Consider the following 24,495-nt stretch of genomic DNA (forward strand, 5'->3'; position numbering starts at 1 on the left):
CGGCAGCTGTTTGGGGGTGTCATGAAAGAGCAGCAACTTGTTAGTTCTCTAATTGACTATTATTGCATAATTATTTTTTTACTGCCATGCTGAGCCCATTACTGATAAGAAAAGTAAAAGGAGAATGAGGTGCAACTTCAGAAGTCTAGTGTTTGAGGTAACAAAATGCAAGGGGTGTCATATGAGCACTGTTGCTAATCTTTATTACAGCAAACAGATTGTGGGGATATGCACTTCAAAAGCGTCTCCAAACGGTGTTCTAAGTTGAGGTCAGTACCAATTTCAGTAGACTTGAGTGCCTAAGGAGCCTTGTGACAGTAAACATCTGAGCCAACATTCATATTGGTAACCAGCTTGCAACATGGGGAGAGGCTGACGAACCATCCAAACATCATTTCCCCAATTCCCTTTTACCTAAAAACAAAAACATGGCATGTTAGCTCAAAGCTGAGACAAGTATAGCCAATACCTCCAAAACTTGCTTTTGGGTACCTAGATTATAATAAAGCAGCAGCATTGCTCAGTGTGATGTCTGCCCCTCCTTTTACCCAGGCTTTCCCTTATTATCACTTCATGCCTAAGATAATAAGCCTGAAGAGTGGGACGTCACTGCCCAAATAGTTGTACCCATTGACTTAGCTAACTTTTTCCACAGCCACAATTAACGTCAAATGCATTGAATTTATCACTGTTATTGTTACTTCTAATTTGGGAAGTGGGTACTGGCTATTATGTGTTTATATATGAGGTAGCGTAAACGAAGACCAAGCTGGCACATGGACTGAAGTCAGAAAAATAAAATAAAAGTTTATTATTTACAAAATGTTAATTAGCCTAAGTCTGCCTCACTACCCTTCTAAATCCTCCCTTTCCATCCCTCCGCCGAACTCCAAACCCTATCTCCAAACTGTCAAGGCAGAAAATAAACCCGCCTGTGACATCACTCAAGCCAAGTAGAACTAAAACAGCCAATCACTCGCAAGCCCCATCTTGCCCACAGTTAACCCTTTCTTACCTCTACATACATTTCCTGCTAAACTAAATACCCTGATATTAATACAACAAAACAGCTTAACATCACAAGCAGTTGATTTTGTCACACTCAGCTTTCCTAAAAGTGGAGGTTCTTTAAGCACTAGTTTGAACACTGAACAGGACACACTCTGCAGCCTTCACTGATACTATTTCATTGAAGTTAGATGTTGGGAGATCACATGTCTTGAATGAACCTCCAAGTTCAAACGTTCCTACAAAATGAAGAGTTTTCTGTTCAGGTAGATAGTTTCTAGACTAGCATAATCTCACACATTCTAGCACATGAGTCCCCACACATGTATTCGTAGTTTATCAGCCCTAGACAGCTTAGCGAATGGCGTTGCATGGTGAGAATTGTAGGAGAAAACATTTGAAGGACAACAAGTTGCCTACCCCTGGAATAGACAGTGCCATAGGTCCTGCTCACGTTCTGGATTATACCCACGTTGCAGAGTAACATATCATCAGAGCAGTTCACTCACAATGAACTGGTGGTGCCTCACCAGTGTTGACATTTGAGTATACATGAAGATGATTTAGTAGCTTACCCTGGTATCTCATTACAGTGCGGATACAACAGTTGCCCATTCTGACACTGTATTCTAAAATCAGACGGTGAACTTGAACGTGGTTTAAAATAGTATGGTTTGCACATAAACTCAACAAATTCTCCATGTACAAAATAAGGTCGTTGGTCAAAACTCCACCTCAGATCCAAATTATTCTTTATCATCTCTTCTTGTGATAAGGTGCAAGGCTCTTTAGAAAACAAATGCAGTATTAATATTTTCTAACCATACTGTATAATTTCGTAGGGCAATAGCATTAAAGACTTTTACTTTGGTTTCTGCCATTTTTTCTTTTCTTTTTTTACTCAATTAGATCATTAAATAGAAGACAATTTGGTCAATTACTTGCTAAAAATAATTCTAGTATTTAATACTGTATTACAAAAATAAGGTAGTAGCTGAAGTGCTGTACTATTATCTTTTGAAATTTGCATATTGCTGTTGAAAGCATACTTCAGATTAATTGGGTGCTCAGTTTCTAATTAATCTGATGCATGCTTTCAGTGCTAAGATACATAATTAAACAAATTTGCATACAATTAATTACCATGTGGTTTGGCATGCTCATTGGACTATTGCAGATCTTTACATGCAGGCCTCTCTACTGCATGTACTTTACCAACAGTTTTCTAGAATGGACCAAGAAGGCATTAGAAACACAGGAAACTGACTTAGACCATATCAGACTATTGGTCCACTGAGCTCCATATTGCCTACACTGACAGGCAGCAGCTCCCAGGGGTTTCAGACAGGAGTCCTTCCCAGGGCATCATCAGATGAGCATTTTATTGCACGATCTTTACTGGGCACTCACGGATTTTGTTTGGAGAGCTGTACCATGCACATTGCATCGCCTGCATATTGGTTGATTCAAAACAATTACCTAATAAATAAATACATACAGTTCTTTCCTCCTTCCATAACACCTTTTATAATGGAAGAATGTCATATACGGCTGCTTTATCCCAGTTTTATTGGTTGAGCAACACAAGACTGAGACACCTGACAATGAATCAAGTAAACATAGACAATATCTTATTGTTACTAAGCGCAAAAATGAGTGACATGGTACAATACCTATGCAAATTGGCGGGGTAGTCCATTGCCCCTTTGAGCAGGACACTGTTCTAGACCCTTGCAAAAAATGATATTCATGGCAACTGTACTCTACTGATGACCCATGGGCATAGTCTGTTGTCAACAATCCCACAAGAACTCCATTTTCTATGGAAGGTGGAGAGCCGCAATTGTCATTTGGGTCTAGAAAATTAGAAAAGCATGTATTAAAAAGAGGTGAGAGAAAGTCAGCCTAAGATAGTTATTTACAGATAATGTGCTGTGACTAGGGCCTTAGCTAGACCTAAGGATTATCCCATGCAAATGGAGGGGTCATCCCTGCCCACTCCCAGGATCCCCTGTGTGTCATTTGGATGCACAGGGATGATCCTGGGATGATCCCAGGATATAGGCCTGGTCTAGCCATGGCCTATGACTGAACAAAAGTAGGGGCAGGTGCATTATGCAAGAAATCTTTTGCCCTGTTATGGATTTGGCCCTTGCTGAAGATTTTCAAGCTATAGTTTCAGTATTTCAGAAGCCTTTGGCTGATCAATACACTTCAAACAAAACTTACATCAAAAAATGTTTTAGGTGGATTCAATTTTAGTTTTGTACTAACAAAAATTAGTAAGGAGAAGAAATATCCATTTTTTATTTTATTAGAAGTATACTTGTAATATACATCAAACTATAATTTCCAAAAAAGTAACATTAAAATATTTCTTGCTAAAGAGTCTTAGATATTAATAGCTTAATAAGACATAGAATTTTCCAAATGTTGTTAGACCTTTAATCCTAATAGCTTAATAATGAGAGATCTCATTTTATGTACCAAGTTCACATTCAAATGCATACACCTTTCAGGCTAAAGACAATCAATTCTGAATCAGAAGATAAATTCTTACTCAAAATTTGCTAATTAGACCTAATTCTATATTTTTTCTACACTTCTTTCTATCAAGCATCTTGATGTGAATAACTTACATAATATTTTTGGCTTGTTAATTGGTAAGTGAAAACTTTAAGTACACTTTTGACCTGCAATGCTAAAGGCTTGCACCTGCTCATTACTCAAATAGCCCAATGATCCAAGTGACTCATCATTTTCTCTTCGGATACCATCCAGGTCATCTTGACAACTATTTTTTATGCCAGTTACCCAGAATTTATTGTGAACCTGTTTGTGCCATTGTTTGTGTTTAAAAGAGATGGGTTAGCATTTTCCTAACAGCCTTCCCAGCAACTCCGATAAAGCAAAAATAAATATTTCCTTAAAACCCAGGACAGCCCCACCCCAAGCCCTTGCTTTGATCATTTGGGGGCATGCACTGCACAATTTCACCCATTAAGAATGAGGGCAGGAAGTACTGCCCTCACTCTAATTTGACTTTGTGGTGTCATCAAATAGCCAAAGCTGGTTTATTTATTTATTTATTGCACTTATATACCGCTCCCATAGCCAGGGCTCTCTGGTTGACTGTCCCCTAAAGAAGCCCATTCCCTTAAAGAAAACTAAGATAAATAGTTGTGGACTGAGGAAAGAGAAGTGGATGTTAACCGCATGTTAAAAAGGTAAGAAAGTGCAGTTTTTGAAATCTTTGCAACCACACAAGACCCAACTTTCACCCTGAAATGTTTTTCCCCGTTAGCTTCGATAGCATGTCAACGTTCAAAAAGTGGGGCCTTTGATAGGTTCTATATGATCAAATGACTAAACAAAAATTAACCTGACACCAAAAAAAATCCTCTCGCGATCTGCTCTGTAACTAAAAATGAGAGGCAGCATGGTACAGTGGATAGAGCATTGAGACTTATCCCAGGGATACCTAGTTTGAAACAGCTGTTCCGTCATGAAGTTTGCAGAGACTTTTTGGGGAAGTCACTTCACCAACATTTCTCCAGGGTTGTTTTGAGAATAAACTGGGATAACCCAGTTTGTATGCCCTCCTAAGTTCCTTGAAAGAACAGCATGATCCAAATAGGATTCAAAACAATCCTACTTATATCATATTGCATGTAATATTGTGCAAATCAAACTTAAAGTCTAATTGTAGTTTGAGACCAACAGTATTTTCCTTATCAATATTACTACAGATACTGAGAAACTTACATCCATGTCCAGCTAAGAGTAACTAGCTTCACAAAACACATATAAAAAAGGCACCATTGTTTTCCAAAGATAGCAATGTTTCAAATTACTTAGATGTTCACCTTATCTGTTTACTGCATATATCCAGGCACATATCCAGGCAATAACAGCAGTGTTTTCTTGCCAGAGCATAGCAAGTTTAAAAATGATTAATCTTGGTGAAATTCATCATTTCAAATACTATGATACCCATTAAAGCTTCCACTGCAACACTATAATGAAACATAATGGTTGCACTTATACCCTGTTCTTCTTCCAAAGGGCTCACATCAGTTTAATAGGGTTCCCAAGCAATCTCCCAGTTTATGGGATCAGACCTGTTTAGCTCCAACAACAGAATTGCATAATGGACCATCTAATGATTCTCTGGATCATAAATGCCGGCAGAACTCTAATAAAACTTCTGCAAGGAGGACAGTATTTTACCTTTTGAAATACACCTTGGATATCTCAGTTCTCCATTGGTGCACTGAACCAGGAGCTGAGATTCTCTGATAGATGGTGGCAAAGCATAGCCTGGTTTGCACACAAATTCAATAACGTCACCATGTAAAAAATGTAATAATTCTTCTTCCAGGCGCCATTTCATTTCTATGTTGTGGTTGCCAGCATTTTCTTCATCAATCAAACATGGTTCTGCAGGACAAAGTTCAGTAATTAAGAGATTAGAGAATTAGGCATCCAATCATTTCACAGCACAGAAACCTAGCTGACCCAGAGTATTGATAGGAGAGAATATTTTAAGATTACTGGTTAATTGTCATCTGCTTCTTCTCACAGTATCCTGCCCTCGATGCACTGAGACAGTCAAGCCCAATGGTGGTCAACAATGACATAGCCAACAGGGTAAAGAACACCCCCTGCAAGGCTAGCACCATAGAGAAGTGTCTAAAATGACTGGTCCATAATTTTGATTGATTGTTCATATTTCAGCAGTTCCATCCATAATGAGAAAATGCACTGAGCTTGACCACTTGTTATTTCTCATAACATAGGATTAGATCGCCAGTTACGAAGGTCTCAATGTGTGTCCAAACACACTTCAATCGTGCATTCAATTTCAAAATTGTTCGGAGGGAAGAAAATCCCTGAAGATCCACAGCAACTATGCTTTCAAAAAGCGATTAGGGTAAGCTGTTTCAAAGTATCATATTGCATAGTATTATCTGAAAACTAAATTTGCTGTGAAAGATAGTAAGGCACTATAATGTCATATATGTGATTTGTCTTGCTTTATTTACGAATGGGACCAGACACCCAAGAATATACCACGCTCAGAATTCCTGGGGAAATCCACACTGGTGGAGTCTGCAGCCATTACAAAGGTCTTTTGGTCCTTGTGCATGCACACTCAAGGGGCATCTGCAGTTGCTCAAGGACATCATTATTCTAGATCCCACTGCCCACCTCCTGAATTTCCATGGCAATCTGTCACCAAAATTCCAGCGAAGCATTTTCTATGGAATTCTCTGCTTAGATATGTTCATCCCTAATTAATTCCACCCAGTAAAAGGTGGAAAATGCCTAACGCAGAAGTGGGAAACTTATGGCCTTCCTGATGTTTTGACCTACACCTCCCATTAGCTCTAGCCAGCATAGCCAATGATGAGGGATGATGGGAGTCGTAGGCCAAAATATCTGAAAGGTCACAAATTGCCCACCTCTGACCTAGAGGTTTACCATTTGTAATAAGGTTATATCATTACCAGACCCATTCCACCATAGCACCCTCCAGTTTCTGAATATATGAAATTTGTTTGTTCTTCTCCAAGACTTACCTAAACAAATCGGTGGCTCTGTCCAGTGTCCCTGGACACAGTGAACTGCATTAGGTCCTTTCATCAGATGAAAGGAATTACATCTGTATCGCACTGAAGAATCAGTTTTGTAGCTTGTCAAGAATCGATCAACTGTACTAGTAATCAAACCATTTTTAACTTCAGGTGGGGAACTGCAGTTCCTATCTGGTTCTAGGTTGTGACGAACATCTGTGCTTGCCACGCTGCCCACATCGGAGACAGGAGAAAGGACTGATGGAAACAGAAAACGAAACAAAACAGATTATTCCAGCACCCCCAACTTCAGCTAAAACAAATAAACAATGTTTTTCCTAATAGACCTATTGTAAAACAGCCGACATAGATGCTTCATCATACACTATTAACTGCATTATCTGGTGTCCAAAAGATGACCAGTAGGGAGCTCATTCCATAATCAGGGAGCCACCACTGAAAAGGCCCTGTCCCTTGTTGCCTCCTTCCAAACCTCCCTTGGAGATGGCACTTGGAGGCGAGGCCCAGATGTTGATTGTTATGTCCAGGAATGTTTGAGTCGAGAGAGGCATTCCGTCAGTTATTGTGGTTTCAAGCCACATGAACTGATCTGATCAGCATCTCTTGGACTAACATGCAGATCTGAAATTGACTCTCCATAATGTTTTGTACTTCTCTGAATGTTGCAACTCAGTTCCTGGTGGTTGAATATATCAAAATATGCATTTAAATATGGTTTGGGAGAAAATGCATGTATTTAACTATGTATTAAATGTGTCAAAACTCTAATTGGTGATCTTCTAAATTTTAGCCAGTTTTAATCCAAGGTTTAATGGGGAGGGGTGATGCAACTAACCAGTGCATTTGGGAGGCGAAGTCCACTTGCCATTCTCACACCGGATTACATCAGAACCTCTGATCTGAAAAGGAGGCTTACACATCAAATGTAATATGTCTCCATGATGGTATGTCCTTACATTGCTTAGCTCTTTGGAGTTAGGAGGTTGGGGTGGAGGAGGACACTTGTTTCTTCTTTCTGGTAAAAAAAAGAGGGGAGAAAGACACCCAATTGATATTGGATTAGATCCATCTTCATGATACAATCCTTTAGGAAGGCCGGTGCTACAGTAAATTTGGGCTCAGGATTATAGCTTGGATCCAGAGATGACTTCTGCAAGTGGAAAAGCACTTCCATTTGGATAAGGCATCCCTGTCAAATTTCTTCGATTTTCCCCTTTCTGCATGCCCCTGTGCCCCATCTCATGCCATTCCTGGAGGGTCGATCGACCATCAGTATCAGTTTTTGTGGGTGCAGAGTTCTGTAACAGGCATGAGGAGAAATCAGGAAATCTCTGTTGCATAACCAGATTTCAGTACAATCTTCTCTGAATCCAACTCAATGGTTTTGGAGGCTCTTACCATAAGAACGTAAGAAGTGCCATGCTCAATCAGACTAAGGGTCCATCTAGTCCAGCACTCTGTTCACACAGCCAACCAGCTGTCAACCAGGGACCAACAAAGCAGGACATGGTGCAACAGCACCCTCCCACCCATGCTCCCCAGCAACTGGTGCACACAGGCTTATTGACTCGGATGTTGGAGGTAGCACACAACCATCAGGGCTAGTAGCCATTGATAGCCTTCTCCTCCATGAATTTATCCAACCCTCTTTTAAAGCCATCCAAATTGGTGGCCACCAGTACATCTTGTGGTAGTGAATTCCATAATTTAACTACATGCTGTGTGAAGAAGTACTTCCTTTTATTTGTCCTGAATCTCCCACCAATCAGCTTCATGGGATGACCCCAGGTTCTAGTATTATAATATTTTAGTTGCCTTTTTCTGCATTTTTCCAGCTCCATAATATCCTTTTTTAGGTGTGGTGACCAGAACTGTACACAGAATTCTAAGTGTGGTTGCACCATAGACTTGTATAAAGGCAGTATGATACTTGCAGTTTTATTCTCAGTTCCATTTCTTATAATAAGTGCAAAAGCAAGGAAAACCCCATGGGGGAGTAAAAAGAAAAGGCAAAGGCAAAGGTAGAACCAGGCAATCTTCAAAACAGAATATTTACAAAAGTTTATTTACAGTGCCAAGGTGCCGCCTACGCATTTTGAACGCAACTGCGCTCTTCCTCAGGGCTGTTATAGAGTTCGTTAAGTTGTCTGCAGAACGCTGCTAGGAGCGTTCTACCTTTGCCATTTCTTATAATGCCTAACATGGAGTTTGCCTTCTTTACAGCTGCTGCACACTGGGTTGAAATTTTCCTTGAGCTGTCTACCACAGCCCCAAGAACTGTTTCTTGTTCCATCACCTCCAGCTCAGATCCCATCAGGTTATACTTGAAGTTGGGGGGTGGGGGTTGCCCCAACGTGCATCATATCACACTTGCTTACATTGAACCTCATCTGGCAGAGTTACAAGGGTAGCTCCCACCCAATACAAAAAGCTAAGCATGATGTGAAAAAACCCCACCTCTCATAACTCTAATATATATCAGGGTAATGCAGCTTATAAAAGAGCATGTTTCATAACAGTAGCTGGTTTAATTTGTGTGCATTCCTTTTGTCTTCAAACAAACAAAATCAAACACATCCCTTCCTCTACCCTGCCCTCCCCCACAGAGAGAGAGAGAGATTGAAAGAGGAGATCAAAGCAGCACTCATGTAACTTCAAATAGCAGGAATTTGAAAAACAGCAGATTTCGGCAGATGGGGAATAGTTTAGTTTAGAGAACAAACAGACATGATATATACGAAAAGTAAGCACTTAAATTTCTCGTCTTCAGTTGATGGTTTGGTGTTACTTATGCTTCCCTCATCGTTTTGTAATGTATGTAAAAGAAAATTGCACAGTCTTTGGTACTGGTGTTATGTGGGTCAGAGAGATTTAAAAAGGGAAGAGAGGTTGATGGGGAGGGTTTGAGATTGCTGGGGAGAACAGAAATCCCCCAGTCCCAACTTTGTAAAGATTGTAAAAGACTTACCTTCACATACTGGTGGTTCTGGGTACCAGCCAAAGTAATAGCATTGAATTAAATCTGACCCTTTTAAAGAATAACCTTCCAAGCAGAAGAACTGGACCACGTCTCCTTCATCGTAGCTTCCCTTCCTGGGATGGACACCTCCACGTTCTATAGGACTTCGTAATGAACATCCCAATTCTAAGAAGAAATACAACGCAAGAACGAAAACAAGCAAGTATCCCACAAAAGCTGGTGAAGGCCAGACAAGACAGTTGAAAAGGAAGAACGTGTAAATCAACATACTAGTGCACTTTGGGATAAGGGACCAGTCTGGACGACGACACTGTACTTCTTCCCTTGTGTGACCTCCTGCTGTAAGATATCCATCGTCACATTCGTATTGGAGCTTTTCATTCAGCTTGAACACACGTTGGGCTGTATGATAGTGGCCATGGAGCAGGTCTGGTGCTGAACATGTGTCTTAAAAACAAGAAGTAGCATTGGAAAGAGGGGAGGGAAGGCGGAAGAATAGCAAACAGTGGCAAATGTACAAAAAAGACCATACTAATGTTTTTGTTCCTTTTACTGTTCGTTTTAACTGTTCATGGAGCACTGAGGTCCTGAATTATCTGGAGGTAAAGTAAAGAAAACCATGGAAGTGGCAGCTGAGTATGCAGTCAAACAAGAACGTTACTGTTGTAAACTGCCCAGAGAGTTTCAGCTATGGGGCAGTATAGAAATGAGATGATGATGATGATGATGATGATGATGATGAGCTAGTGTGGTGTAGTGGCAAAGGTGTTGGACTGGGAGTCGGGAGATCCAGGTTCTAGTCCCCACTCGGCCGTGGAAACCCACTGGGTGACTTTGGGCCAGTCACAAACTCTTTAGCCCAACCTACCTCACAGGGTTGTTGTTGTAAGGATAAAATGGAGCCGAGGAGAATTACATACGCTGCTTTGGGCTCCTTGGAGGAAAAAAGGCGGGATATAAATGAAATAAATAAATAAATAAATAAACAAGCAACAGGTTGCCCTCAGAGTGAAGAGCCTGTCATCAGTTTGAGGCTTTATAAGATCAGATGCAGCCTGATTGGTGTTGAACAAGTAGCATCACCCCAGAGCTGGGCAGAATTTCCCTGTCCCCCCATCTTCACAGGATCAATTGTCCCTCAAAAAGGGGTGTGGCCAGGGGAGGTAGAATATCACCAACTTTCAGGGGGTGGGTAAAAGACACATCACTTCCAGGTGGGGTGTCCTTACATTTGGTGGCTTGGCCGAAGGTCTTCTCTTTCCTTTTTTTCCCAGCTTAAAAGAAAAGTCAAGATGCTGCACCAAGCGGTGATCTGGCAAGCAACAGTCCCCTTTGATAAAAGGGCCAGAATGACTAAGGATAGGGAGAAATTTCATCTTTTTACGGGGAATGGACCTAATCCTTCAGACTGCATCCTTCTAAGAACTTATGCAATTCAATTCTCAGCTCAAAAGTTCGTAGAAAAATAATGCGTATTTTCATGATTTTTTTTTTAAATCACAGATTTAATACAGAAATTTGACTGAATAGAGACATCTGAAACTCAACACAGACCAGAAATAGACTGATTTGTATCTCCTTTAAGTATTGTTCCCAGGGGGACATTCCTGAGGGGGACCAAAGACCCGTCTTATCAATCCTTTATAGAATTTAGGACCAGAAAGATGTTGCCTTTGGCAAAGCCACCAAAAGGGAACAAAGAAAAAAATCCACCCCACTTTCAGAGCCCCATTTCCAGCAGAGAAACTACAACCTTGATGTCGCACTTTCACTTTCTGATGTGTAGCATGGGGTTTACTGAAGAGCGGGGCAGGAGCGCCCTCCCCTGGCAAGCTAGTGCAGTGGCACAAGCAATAAGATGGATTGCTAGAAGATGGTCCAGTCTGGTCACCAGAATTTCAAGACTGAGGCCCCTTACAGACAAAACCGGCGTGATGTTTTACTGCTTGTTGCCAATGTTGTGATGTACGTATTTGCAATGTTTCACGATTTATTGCTGTTTAAGATGCCAATGTATTGTAGTAGCTAAGGTGTTGGACTGGGAGTCAGGAGAGCTGGTTCTAGTCCCCATTCGGCCATGGAAACCCACTGGGTGATTTTGGGCCAGTCACAGACTCTCAGCCCAACCCACCTCACAGGGTTGTTGATTTGAGGATAAAATGGAGAGGAGACGGATTATGTACGCCACCTTGGGTTCCTTGGAGGAAAAAAAGGTGGGATATAAATGTAATAAATAAAATATGTGCAGTGGACATCGGATGGTAAGTGGTTAATGTGGTTGAGAGGGGGAGGAAGGGAGTAGAATGTGTGAGGTGAATGCTGATTGGCTGGTGGTACAAAGGTTTGTATTGTCAGTTAGCAGCTGGAGGGAGGAGTTAGGGATGGAAGCAGTTAGGATTTGTGTGTGGAGAGTTAGAGTCAGGGTTTGTCTGTGTAGGGTCTAGAGCAAGTGTAGGAACAATGTGTTTCATTATTTTGGGGAAAAGAGGGAGAGGGAGAAGAGAGTGTAGTCTAGGGGATACAGTAGGCAGGGTTGCCATTGAAATACAAGTATTGAACCTGATGACACCATCAGCTTTGTACACTGCATAACCTTACTTACTGGTTGCTTAATAGAAGTTATTCTGTTTTATTTATAAACTGGAATTGGATTCATGGAGAACCTGAGGTATTATTATTATTATTTATTTATTTATTTATTTATATAGCACCATCAATGTACATGGTGCTGTACAGAGTAAAACAGTAAATAGCAAGACCCTGCCGCATAGGCTTACATTCTAATAAAATCATAATAAAACAATAAGGAGGGGAAGAGAATGCAAACAGGCACTGGGTAGGGTAAAACTAACAGTATAAAGTCAGAACAAAATCAAGTTTTAAAAGCTTTAGGAAAAAGAAAAGTTTTCAGTATTAAATGGTGGCAGCGGGGAAGGATAAGGTTGCATAGAGGGTGCTGGGCTTGGTGCTGTGGGGCCAAATAGAGCTGGTGAGTCACAGAGCAGCCTTCCGATGACCTGTCTCTTGATTGGGACCCTTTGATTTATAGTGAGAAATAAACGGAAGATGAATAGGGGGTCACCACAACCAGTTCTCACTATTTTGCAGGTTGCCCTGTTAATAACTATACCTATGTTAATTACCCCAAAATTACCCCCCAAAATTAATCTGCATTTTAATTATACTCCATGTTAAACTCATCCGACAGAGCCATCTACTCAGATGCTCCATTGAGTTAAGTGGGATGTACTTCCAGGTAAGTGCGTACAAGATTTTAGCCTAAAGTGCACCCTATATATCAGGAGTGCACAACCTGTGCCCACCAATGAATTTCCCTATCCCACGGATTTCCCTGCTGCCTGTAACTTCCATTCCCTTTACCCGAGACACTCATACAAATCAATTTTGCCCCACCACTGTTAGCAGCAAGGAAAAATTAGTCTGTATAAGGATGGTTGAGGTGTTTGCGCATGCAGACCCCAGCCCCTGAGGCAACATACATGTGTCCCTTGAGCTCATAAAGGTTGTGCACCCCTGCTACACATATTTACACAGAAGTAAATCCTAATGCCTAAATATACCTAGGATTAAGTTCCATTTCACACAATAGAGCTTACTTTTGACATGTATAGGATGGTGCCTTTAGTCTCTTTTCAATAGAAATAGGTTGGCAAATATATGTCAAAGAGAATAAACACAATGCAACTGGGCTGGCAGAAGTGAACTTCCCTTTCTCTTCCTCTCCATAGCACCCCTCCTGAAATTGCTACACAGGGAGGGGAGAATCCTGCTGAATGGGGCAAGCTGGGTCCAAGGTGATCCCTGAAAATCAGGCAGGGGCACCTTTCATAATCAGAGTCCTCCTATCCACAGAAGGGAGATTATGCATCCAGTTCAATACTTTTAGTGAACCACTTCCTGGTGGCATTTGTATTAGAGCAAAAACAAAATTCAACCAAATTTGGATATGAAATTTCATGTTTTGAAATGCCTAGGTTTTCAACATTCTCATTGGGAAACAGACATAAAACCCTTTCATAAGTTTGGTTGATACATTTCCCAGCAATAATGGTTAATGACTAACTTGCTGAATTCAATAATATGCACTTTTTCTAAAACCTGAAAATATGTAATTCTGAAAGGCAGTAAGATGTAGATGCCATTTCCCCCCAAGAAAATCTAAGCATTAGGACATTACCTTGTGAATACAGTTTCTAAAATTCTTATTTCTAAGACAACCCTCCCTCCCCCCTCCCACACACTCAGATTCACTGGGAAGACCCACAGAAATGATGTCTGCCAGACCATCACCAAATACATTCAAAGTGCCCCAGCATCAGTGAAAACATTGTCTGGAACCATTTGAACAACTTGTTGGAGGTGGAGGTTTACCTAAAGCCATACTAGTTGCATCTGCGTCTGTACACTGTGCCAGAGCGGACCATCCATCCTGGAGACACTGTATTGTTTCGTTCCTGCTGCCTTCAGGAGTCTGATAGCCTGAATCACAACGGTACTGCAGGCTCTCCCGTATTTTATAGGACAGTTTCTTATCAGAGAATCCACCATGATCCAAGGGAGGTCTGGCACATTTCTCTAAACAATTAGGTGTGGGTTGAATAAAAAGACAAGGAAAATGTTTCATTATTCCTTTGTTAACACATCTCCATGCTCATGATGAAAGACACATGGAAGACACCTAATCCAATTCCCTACCCCATGATAGACTTGCAGTATCTAGGAGACTGTTAGATCCAGTTTCAACTTGAGAGATTATATTGGAGGTAGTGGGCTCTCCCACACTAGAGGCAGCAGGACAGCCATCTGTCAGGATAGCATTAATGTAGATTCCTGCATTGAGCAGAGGATTGAACTCGATGGCCTTATAGGCCCTTTCCAACTACTATTCTGTGATTGACCAGCCACAAACATAACCTCAACAAGCTTCTGCATCCAGTATAATTTCTTCAGGCACCAGCAAGCGGTACATGCAACCTCATATACAGGGTTTTATATGTGATTCGATGCATGCGTCTTAATTTGTGTCAACTTTTCGTTTATTGCTATGTCCCAGATTTTCTTTTTCCACAGTGATATTGTCAGTATCCAAGCTGTCTTCCAGTTTCCTGCTATTACTTGCCTCATGGCTGTTAACCTAAACCCTATTAGTATTTTTTCTTTTCTTTTAGCTCTCTATTTTAACATACATATTCAACAAGGCTAGTTCTGGTGTTTCACAAACCTCTTGCTCAGTAATTACTCGTATTTCCTGAAAACCCTTGACCCAGAACTTTTTGACCTTCCTATATTCCCACCACATATGGATTTGTGTCCCATTAGTTTGGCATCCCCTCCAGCTCAAAGGTGATATGTTATTATTGACTTTTGCCAATTTTACTGGTGTCAGATACCATTTCTGTACTAATTTAAGCACACCTTCTCTTATTTTTGTAGATACTGTTTGAAAGGGGGGGAAATTCTCCCATTCTCCTCTCTCTATTTCTTCTTTTTATTGTCATTATCCTGTCCAACAGTGATAGGTTTATCTTTTCCCATCTGATTATACCTTCCTTTATGTCTTTCCATAGTTTTCCATAATTTAGTCTTCTGTCTTTTAAGGATCTCAAATCCTAAATATCTAAATGATTTTGTTACTATCTAAATGATTTTGTTCAAAAATTTCATTTTTGAAATTTCTACTTGTTCTTGAGTAATTTGTTCTACTGTAAATTTGTAAGTGGTTACTCTTCTGCGATTTAGCTCCCTTTGCTGTAGCATTGTTTTGGCTTCAGCAGCTGTTTATGAATTTTAGATTATAAATGATTACCTTAGGTAATTAAAGCCTTGTGTGTCGCAGAGTTGTAAGCGGCAGTTACTGCAGCTGAAACTCTCCCCACGGCCTGAGTTCGATCCCAGCGGAAGCTGGTTCTCAGGCAGCCAGCTCAGGTCGACTCAGCCTTCCATCCTTCTGAGGTCAGTAAAATGAGTACCCAGCTAGCTGGGGGAAAGGTAACGATGACTGGGGAAGGCAATGGCAAACCACCCCGCTCCAAAGTCTGCCAAGAAAACGTCAGTGAAAGCAGGCGTCCCTCTAGGAGTCAGTAATGACTCAAGTGCTTTGCACGAGAGGTTCCTTTCCTTTTTCACCCCTAGGTAATTAAATAGTTTGTTAGTTAAGTTCACTTACCTTTCCTTGACCAGTTGCTTAACTCGCTTGTATCCTATGATATGTCCCTGGGGCTCCTTGTGCTCAGAGAATAAAATTTTGTAAGGGACCTCCCTGCTGCACTCCTCCTGACAAACTCCTGTTTGCCCTCCCTGTTTGCTCTCTCTCTGGGAACTGGCTTCATTTTCTAGCTTCTACTTCAGCTGGGACAGCTCATTTTCTCTGCTCTGCTCAGCTAGGAGTCAGGAACCAGAAAGAGGCCTACTCAGCTGCTGACTGCAATCAGGCTACATGCCTTCAGGCATTTGGAAGCTCCAAATTTGTTAGTGCCACTGACAGCAGCATGGAAAGTCTGCTTGCACTGGAGTGCCACGCATGCATCGAATCACATATAAAACCCTGTATATGAGGTTGCATGTACTGTACCGCTTGCTAGTGTCTGCAGAAATTATACTCGATACAGAAGCTTGTTGAGGTTATGTTTGTGGCTGGTCAACCACAGAATAGTACTTTGAAAAGGCCTATAAGGCCATCGAGTTCAATCCTCTGCTCAATGCAGGAATCTACATTAATGCTATCCTGACAGATGGTTGTCCTGCTGCCTCTAGTGTGGGAGAGCCCACTACCTCCAATATAATCTCTCAAGTTGAAACTGGATCTAACTTTTGAAATAATGCCCTTTTTTATGGTTTCCAGGTTGCTGGAAAACAATTTAAAACAAATTGCCGGACCCACCTTCAATTTGGATACTGAACTATGCTAGCCATTAGTTTCAATTAGAGGGGATTTGTAAGATAAAAGAGCCCAGATCAGGGAGGGATCATAAATACTTTTCTTCCCTCTTCTCCATCCTGCTAGAATCATACCAACTGTTCTTTTGGATTCGCTGGAGGCTCTGACATTGGAGCTCACAGCAAACTGTAGGATGGTTCTACCCACGTATCTTTTCCCCCATCAAATGGAGGATTCACATTAACATATAGTTTTACTATATCATTTTGCATCATGAAATCTGTTAGTCTATGAAAGACAATGACACTGACTTACTGTAACATTTCGGGGCAGGCGCCCAGCCTCTCGTTGTGCAGTTTATCCTTGCATCTTGACTCCCACTTTCGGTCGTAAAGCCAGCCAAACAGGAATACGAAAGCTTTTTGCCTTTCTTCATTGGAAAGTAATAGTCTCTAAAACTATAGTAATATGGGGCAATTCTTCCATTTTCTATGTTGGGCAAGTCACAAAGCTTGTCTAGAACACATGTGTTAATGTTCAGTGAGAGGTATTTATCGAGTATACAAGCATGTTTTTTTTTTTAAAAAAAAACTCATACTGAATTCTGTTCAAGTACATTAAATTGAAACAAGGACAGTGGGCAAAGAAGAATAACGTGAAGCTTGGTAGGCTGCCACCAGAAAACAAAGTTTTCCTAACCCAAAAATACTCCAATACAAAATAAAAGAATGCAATTTAGAAAAAGCAATGTCTAATGCTTAAATAACCATTCTAGCAGATCTTGAATATTTTCCCATACTCAGTAAGGACAATTTTTGCAGTAATTAAATATTCAACAACTGAACTCTGTCTGACATATTTTGTACATGATTCAGCAACATATTCAAAGTATCAAATTTATTTATTTATTTTATTACATTTTTATACAGCCCAATAGCCGAAGCTCTCTGGGCGGTTCACATTCTAATCTAATGCCTGATGATTTGAGTAACTTGTATCCAATAACTTCAAACCTTTGGACGACTCCGTAAAATACACAAATCTGCATCTATTCTAGTACATTTCCAGCAACTACACACATAGTTTGATATATTCTATTTGTTCCTGCAGTTACATGCAATCTGAACAAAACCTTAAATCAGCTTTTTTTATGTAGTACTTAAAAATACTTATTTAGCTCAATAGATTTTCTACCATGACTTCTCTGTAACACATGATTTCAAAGCTTTCCCCCAGAGCTCTTAAGTAGAGGACTTCCTCCTCATATTTCATCCAATTCCACAGTGTTGTAGTTAAAAGCCAATGCTGAGATCCATCAAGGCCTTTCAATCCATCAGCATCTAAGGCCTCCTCCTCTAGGGAGGCTCGGAAAAAGGCAACAATGAAGAGGGACTTCTTGGTGGAGATCTATGGAATGATCTCCCCGATGGGGTCTGCCTACTGTCAACATTGTTCTTTTCAGCATCAGGTTAAGACTTTCTCTTTTCTCAGGCATCTGGCAGCATACAATGAGTTTTTCATCAGGTCTCTGGTCGACAGCTGGTTGGCCACTGCATGAAGACAGTATTGGACTAGATAGACCCTTGGTCTGATCCAGCATGGCACTTATGTTCTTGGATTTATGTTATAGTTGTTTAAAATTGTTTTAGATATATAATATATATGTGTGCTATCTATTTATAAGTTCTTACATAAATGATTTTACACTCTGTATAATGTATTTTAATGGCTTTGGCTATGGGGTGGTGAAGAAATGTAATAAAAAAATCAGCTTGTATACCTTTACATATTTTTCATACTAATATCTCTCTATTCCCTTCAGCATACAGGATCTTGTCCTTAGACAGCAGCATCAAAAGAACTATCTTAAGCGGGGAACCCTCGGAACGATGGGAGTAAACATGCTACATAGGAACTGCATCCACTGAATTGTGTTTGATGTGTTTATAACACTCTGGGTTGTGTGACCTATGATAGCAGTTTCAAATTTTCAAGTCAGTTGTTACTTGATGCCACAAGCCCTAGACTGATCTATGTGCAAAAACATTTAATTTCAAACTAACGCTGGTCACTTCCATGGGTCATGTAATCCAGGACTTGGGTTTTGAAGAATCTTTGGTCATGGCTCCAGTTTTTCTACAGAATTACGTTCCTGTCTTCCTGGGGGAGAGAAAGCTTATGCCAGAAAAAAAAAATGCTTGTCTTTAAGGTGTCACCAGACTCTCCGTTCTAATGAATATAGAAGTGAATGGAATGCGGTTGAGGGAAAGCACATGCAAAAGAATATACGAACATACATTGTGTGAAAAAATATGTACAAGCGTGCACACACTGGTGCAATTTTGTATGGCTCACTACCCAACTTAAGATTGACAATAGGGCACCCAGCAAAATCCCGATTCTATATGAAATATATATATTTATTTTTAGCTACAATTTCTCAGCAGTATATCTGAGAAAATTGAATTCAGAGGTAAGTGACCTAGTGCCCTCCAAATGTTTTGGGTGACAGCTCCCATAATACCTGACCATTGGCCATGCTGGCCAAGACTGACAGATGTCATCCTTTAAAGCATCTGGAGGACACCTGGCTTCCTACCCTGGACAAGATCATTATCACCTTCTTGTTAAGTTTGTAGACTAGTTGATCTATACACATTGTAAACTTACCTTTCACCTACTTCTATGCCTGATTTAACAACAAGCCCTTTTAACTTGGAGTCCAACACAGATTCATAAAAGCTTTAAAAGTTTAAAGATTTCATAGATAAATTTGCTTTAAAAGAGATGGAAACAGACATCTCACTAACTCTGTTTGACCAAATTGAAATGTTAAAAAAGGGAAAAAATATGCTTCTGGATAAGGAATCTTAATTGAAATTAGGGGAATTGCAGCTTTAAAATATGCCACCATTTTCTACTGAAGTTTTGATCAAAAGTTTTGTCATTTGCAGCATGTCAATAGCTTGAAATTAACACACACACCCTTACCAATTTAAGAAAGCTTGCCTGCCTTAGAAGCCCTTTCTACTACATGCTGCAAAAAAGAAAGTATTCAAAAGTGAGAAGATCCTGTAATGCACTTAACGGGTCCCTCCTTCCATAAAGCTACAAATTTTAGCATTTTGAATATACAAACCACTTAAGAGTCTTTACAGCAACTGTGAGTGCACCAGTATCAGTAGTGAAATATCCTATAAGTGCTAAATAAGATATGGATACTGTAATGTTCATACTTGAATCAATGATCTGTGCAACTGAAGAGAAAGCACACTTTATAGAATATACTGTTTTTTAAACATACAGAACAAAGAGGTTTCAGTACTTTTACCTTCTGTAAGAAGTTCCCCTGTTGCAGCCAATATAAATGGAAAAATCCAGCTTCTACATCCCATCCTGAGTGCTCCCTAGTAGGTTGGTATTTTCCTAGTTCTGCAGATTTACTCAATTCCTGAAGGAAACTGAGTTAATCATTTATAAAGAAAGCCCCATAGTTGTTTCCAGTGTTAGAGTTTATTCAGTAAATAGGACTTTGTGTACCTACATCTGTGCTGCAATAAACAAAACCATCTTTCTGTAGAGAACAAGACTCCTGAATACCATTCCAAGTTCCATAAATACAATCAAAGCAGATTTTAACTTCCATCCACCATTAAGAATGCACTAAACAATTACAAAAATCCACTGTTAAGTAGCCCATAACTAAAGATTTTAGCAGACTAGTTCAAGTGCACAGAGTAGCTCTCCACTGTTGATCAGTTAATTACAAACTTTTTTTTATGAAATAGTGTCTTTTAATATTATTTTTAATAGTAGTGCTTGCAAAAAATCACAGGTGCCAAGAATAACTGCTCACTTTATTGAACATTTAACCTGTCCAACATTTAATATTGTGCCTTTTTCTTTCAGCTGTCATTTCTTGAGAGCATCCTTTTCACAAAGTAGCATACTTTCTAAAACCTCTCTTTATATGGGACTGTGATAATGACGCTTGCTCAGGACATATTTATCTGGTAAATACCTGAACCTGATTCCGTGCCTGACAGTCCTAATGTTAGGTCAGCAGTGGGCAACCTTTTTGCACATACACAAATATACATATTTCTCCCACTCACTGTGTCTGTCTCTCACAAACACGTCTAACTTTCCTCCATCACTCCCACACTATGATCTAACGATAGTACCCACCCACATATTGCTAGTAAGCATTTATTTATTTATTTATTTATTGCATTTTTATACCACTGAACAGCCAAAGCTCCCTGGGCAGTTCACAAAAAAATTAAAACCATTCAAAGTATAAAACAGGATAAAAACATGATATAAAATACAATATAAAAAATACAATATTTCCCCTAAGCTTAATAGCACTATTGGGAGAGAGGGATCTTCAACATAATCTTGCATGACGTCCCTTCCGAAAGCAGGGAAGTCTTTCCTTTCCCAGCTCAGAGATTGATTGATCTAGCCCATCTTACTCCAAGGTTTCTTTCTGAAGAATACGTTTCCGGAGACATAAGCCATTGAGTATGGAGGACTAGAGCATCTTTTACTGCTCTAATGCTTGTTCGTTGTTTCATCTCCACGGTTTATTGTGACATAGAAACCATGGAGAACAGAAGGCTAGATCAGCATCCTGAAAAATGGGGCTGTTACAAGACCTGGTGCTTGTCTACACCAGCTGGTACCTGCAGGGAAAGAACACCACCATTAGCCAGGAGAGAGAATGAGAGGAGTGCCTGAGGCTACTGCCATCTCCTCAGCCATCTCTGTCCTGGACTTCTGGACTAACGATTATTTCACAGATAAAATCTCTCAGGTAAGAGCCAATTTAGATGCCATCATTATAGCAGAAGCTGACCAGCAACTCCGCGAGTAGGATTATACTGGATCAGTTTCAGTTGGTGAGTATCGAGGATGCGGACAAGCTGCTTGGAAGAGTGAAGACGACAACTTGCCCTCTCAATCCCTGTCCTTCATGGTTGGTCGTCCAGGGAGGAGATGCAGTTAGACAACAACTACAGCATATTATAAATGCATCTCTCAGGGAGGGGAGTTTTCCATCATGTTCAAAAGAGGTGGTAGTACGGCCACTTCTAAAAAAAGGCTTCCCTGGACCTTAATAGTGACAGACCAGTATCAAATCTTCCATTTTTGGGCAAGGTGATTGAGAGGGCAGTTGCCTTCCAACTCTTGGATGATAGATTTTCTAGACCCATTTCAAACTGGCTTCAGAGCAGGATATGGAATTGAGACAGCTATGGTCGCCTTAGTGGATGATCTTCGCATGAGTATTGACGGGGGAGTGTGTCCTTGCTGGTACTTTTGGACCTCTCAGTGGCTTTCGATACCATCGACCATGGTATCCTTCTGGAACTCCTGATGCGTTTGGGGATCGGGGGCACTGTGCTCCAGTAGTTCCGGTCCTACCTCTGAGGTAGGTTCCAGATGGTGATGCTTGGGGATAGCTGTTCCTCAAAGAAGAAGCTGTTGTATGACATACCACAAAACAACATCCTATCCCCAATGCTGTTCAACATCTACATGAAACCATTGGGAGAGATCATCCAGAGGCATGGGGCGGGGCGCTATCAGTACGCGGATAACACCCAAATATACTTCTCTATGACTTCGACAACAGCGTCAGCTAACAACGTAAGAACATAAGAAGTGCCACGCTGGATCAGACCAAGGGTCCATCTAGTCCAGCACTCTGTTCATACATAATAATAATATAATATAATATAAATATAACTCTTGGGTATGTAGGTATGTTTCCGTAAAGATTCCAGCGTTGCTAAGCAAATGCAGGTTGCTTACCTGTAACTGTAGTTCTTCGAGTGGTCATCTATGCATTCACACATATGGGCTTTGCGCCTGCGCAGAGACCAGACCGGAACCTACTATAGCTGAGTGGAACGTTTTTGGCGGGAACCCCTCCCCCCACGCTACCGCGCATGTCCATGGGGTTCCCGCCCTTACCTCAGTTTACAGGAGTCCGACGTTGTGCCCCCATAAACATGAGTGTAAATAAGTAAAGTACATTCCACAATAAAACAGTGTCATTTATAAGTCTCACACCACCAAGTGGGGATGGTGGGTGGGTTGTGTGAATGCATAGATGACCACTCGAAGAACTACAGTTACAGGTAAGCAACCTGCATTTCTTCTTCGTGGTCTCTATGCATCACACATATGGGCGAGTAGCAAGCTGACATACCTTTGGAGGTGGGTTGGTGCATCATCTGAAGATCTCTGAAAGCACTGTCCTCCCAAATGAGCAGTCCTGCCTCGCACGGGTGTCCAAACTGTAGTGCTTGACAAACGTGGATGGAGTGGACCACGTTGCGGCTCTACAGACGTCTGCCAAGGGAACACCTCTGGTGAAGGCCACCGATGTTGAAACAGCTCTGGTGGAATGAGCCGTCACAGGTTTCACTAACTCTAATTTAGAAATAGAGTAGGCCAATTCTATTGTCTCCACTATCCAGCGTGATAGTCGTTGGCAGGAGACAGGGAGTCCCTTAGAAGGCTCACCATAACAAATAAACAGTTGCTTTGTTTTTCTAAATGTCTCTGTCCTGTCTTTATAAAAAGCAAGAGCCCTTCTCACATCGAGAGTATGCAAGGAAGACTCAAGAGGTGAAGTTGGATTAGGAAAGAAAGCAGGCAAAGTAATATGCTGAGACAGATGAAAAGTTGACACTACCTTAGGTAGGAAGGCTGGGTCTGTGCGTAGCACAACCTTGTCCTTATGAAAGATAGTGTATGGAACATCTATCCTAAGAGCTTTAAGCTCACTTGCCCGTCTTGCCGATGTAATGGCTACTAGAAAGACAGTCTTTAAAGTAAGTAGCCTAAGGTCTGTCGACGCCATGGGCTCAAAGGGCTTGCGTGTCAGTGCTTGCAGCACAACTGACAGGCTCCATGGCGGCACGATACTTTTCACAGTCGGTATCGTGTTCTTCAGACCTCTTAGAAATTTCTTCGTTGTTGGATGGGTAAAAGGTGTAAAACCATCCACACCCCGGTGAAAAGATGTAATCGCAGCAAGGTGAACCCTGATGGATGCGAGCTTAAGTCCCTGCTGGAAAAGTGTCAATAAATAATTAAGGATGAAGGGTAAGTGGCAAGATTCTGGTGTTTGATCTTGTACTGAAGCAAAGTTCCGAAATCTTTGCCACTTTGCTGCATAAGTTTTCCTAGTGGAAGGCTTTAGTGCTGCCAATATAATGTGATCCACAGTCAAAGTTCTAGTTGCAGAGGAGGAGTTGTTGTTATCCTCCATGCAGTCATCTTGAGGGTCGACAGATCTGCGTGTCGAACCCTGCCCTGGTGTCGAGACAGTAGCTTCGGTGTCGACGGGAGCCTGATGTAATCCCCTCTCGATAACCGAAGAGCGTGTGAGAACCACGTCTGTCGAGGCCACCACGGCGTGATCAGGATGCAATCGGAGTTGTCCATCTGGATCTTGGCTATCACTCTTGTCAACAGTGGAAAGGGAGGAAACATGTACAGGAGATTTCCTCTCCAAGTTCTGGTGAAAGCGTCTCCTAGAGAGCGCTTTCCTCTTCCTGCCCTGCTGCAAAACTTGGCGCAGACTGCGTTGTCCTCGGTAGCGAAGACATCGACAACAGGGCGGCCCCAGTACCGAAAAAGGCTTTCCCGCACTTCGACGTCGAGCTCCCACTCGTGGTCGACATGGAAGGATCTGCTGAGAGAGTCCGCAAAGACGTTCTCCTTGCCGGCTACATGGATCGCCGTCAGGTAAGTCCTCCTCTTTATGCACCAGTTCCATATCCTGAGTGCAGACCGGTTCAGAGGGTGTGATCTTGTTCCACCCTGCCTGTTGATGTATGCCACCACGGTAGTATTGTCCGTCGCGATCAAGACATTCTTGCCCTCGATCAACTGTGCAAATGCTCTTATTGCATTTTCTACAGCCATGAGTTCGAGATGATTGATGTGCTGTTCTCTCTGGGCTCGAGGCCAACGACCTTGAGCAGTAAGGG

The 24,495-nt window shown here is 41.2% G+C and overlaps 1 protein-coding gene across 2 annotated transcripts; it reads right to left on the minus strand.

Annotated features, from left to right (window-relative positions):
* Nucleotides 1-203: 203 nt before the first annotated feature.
* Nucleotides 204-19,903, minus strand: F13B (coagulation factor XIII B chain). Of its 2 annotated transcripts, XM_063135074.1 has the most exons (11): nucleotides 19,815-19,903; nucleotides 16,799-16,999; nucleotides 13,978-14,181; nucleotides 9,856-10,032; nucleotides 9,574-9,750; nucleotides 7,441-7,620; nucleotides 6,591-6,842; nucleotides 5,239-5,448; nucleotides 2,682-2,864; nucleotides 1,584-1,794; nucleotides 204-414 (listed from the first exon to the last, which is right to left on the minus strand). In XM_063135074.1, the coding sequence occupies exons 1-11, from the start codon at nucleotides 19,876-19,878 to the stop codon at nucleotides 411-413; spliced, it is 1,863 nt and encodes a 620-aa protein (XP_062991144.1). In that variant the 5' UTR covers nucleotides 19,879-19,903; the 3' UTR covers nucleotides 204-410. The 2 variants fall into 2 exon arrangements, with proteins under 2 accessions (XP_062991144.1, XP_062991153.1); XM_063135083.1 differs by lacking the exon at nucleotides 9,574-9,750.
* Between the last annotated feature and the right edge of the window lie 4,592 nt (nucleotides 19,904-24,495).

The sequence above is a fragment of the Elgaria multicarinata genome, chromosome 1 (assembly GCF_023053635.1).
Source record: "Elgaria multicarinata webbii isolate HBS135686 ecotype San Diego chromosome 1, rElgMul1.1.pri, whole genome shotgun sequence".
In the NCBI taxonomy this organism is placed as follows: domain Eukaryota; kingdom Metazoa; phylum Chordata; class Lepidosauria; order Squamata; family Anguidae; genus Elgaria; species Elgaria multicarinata.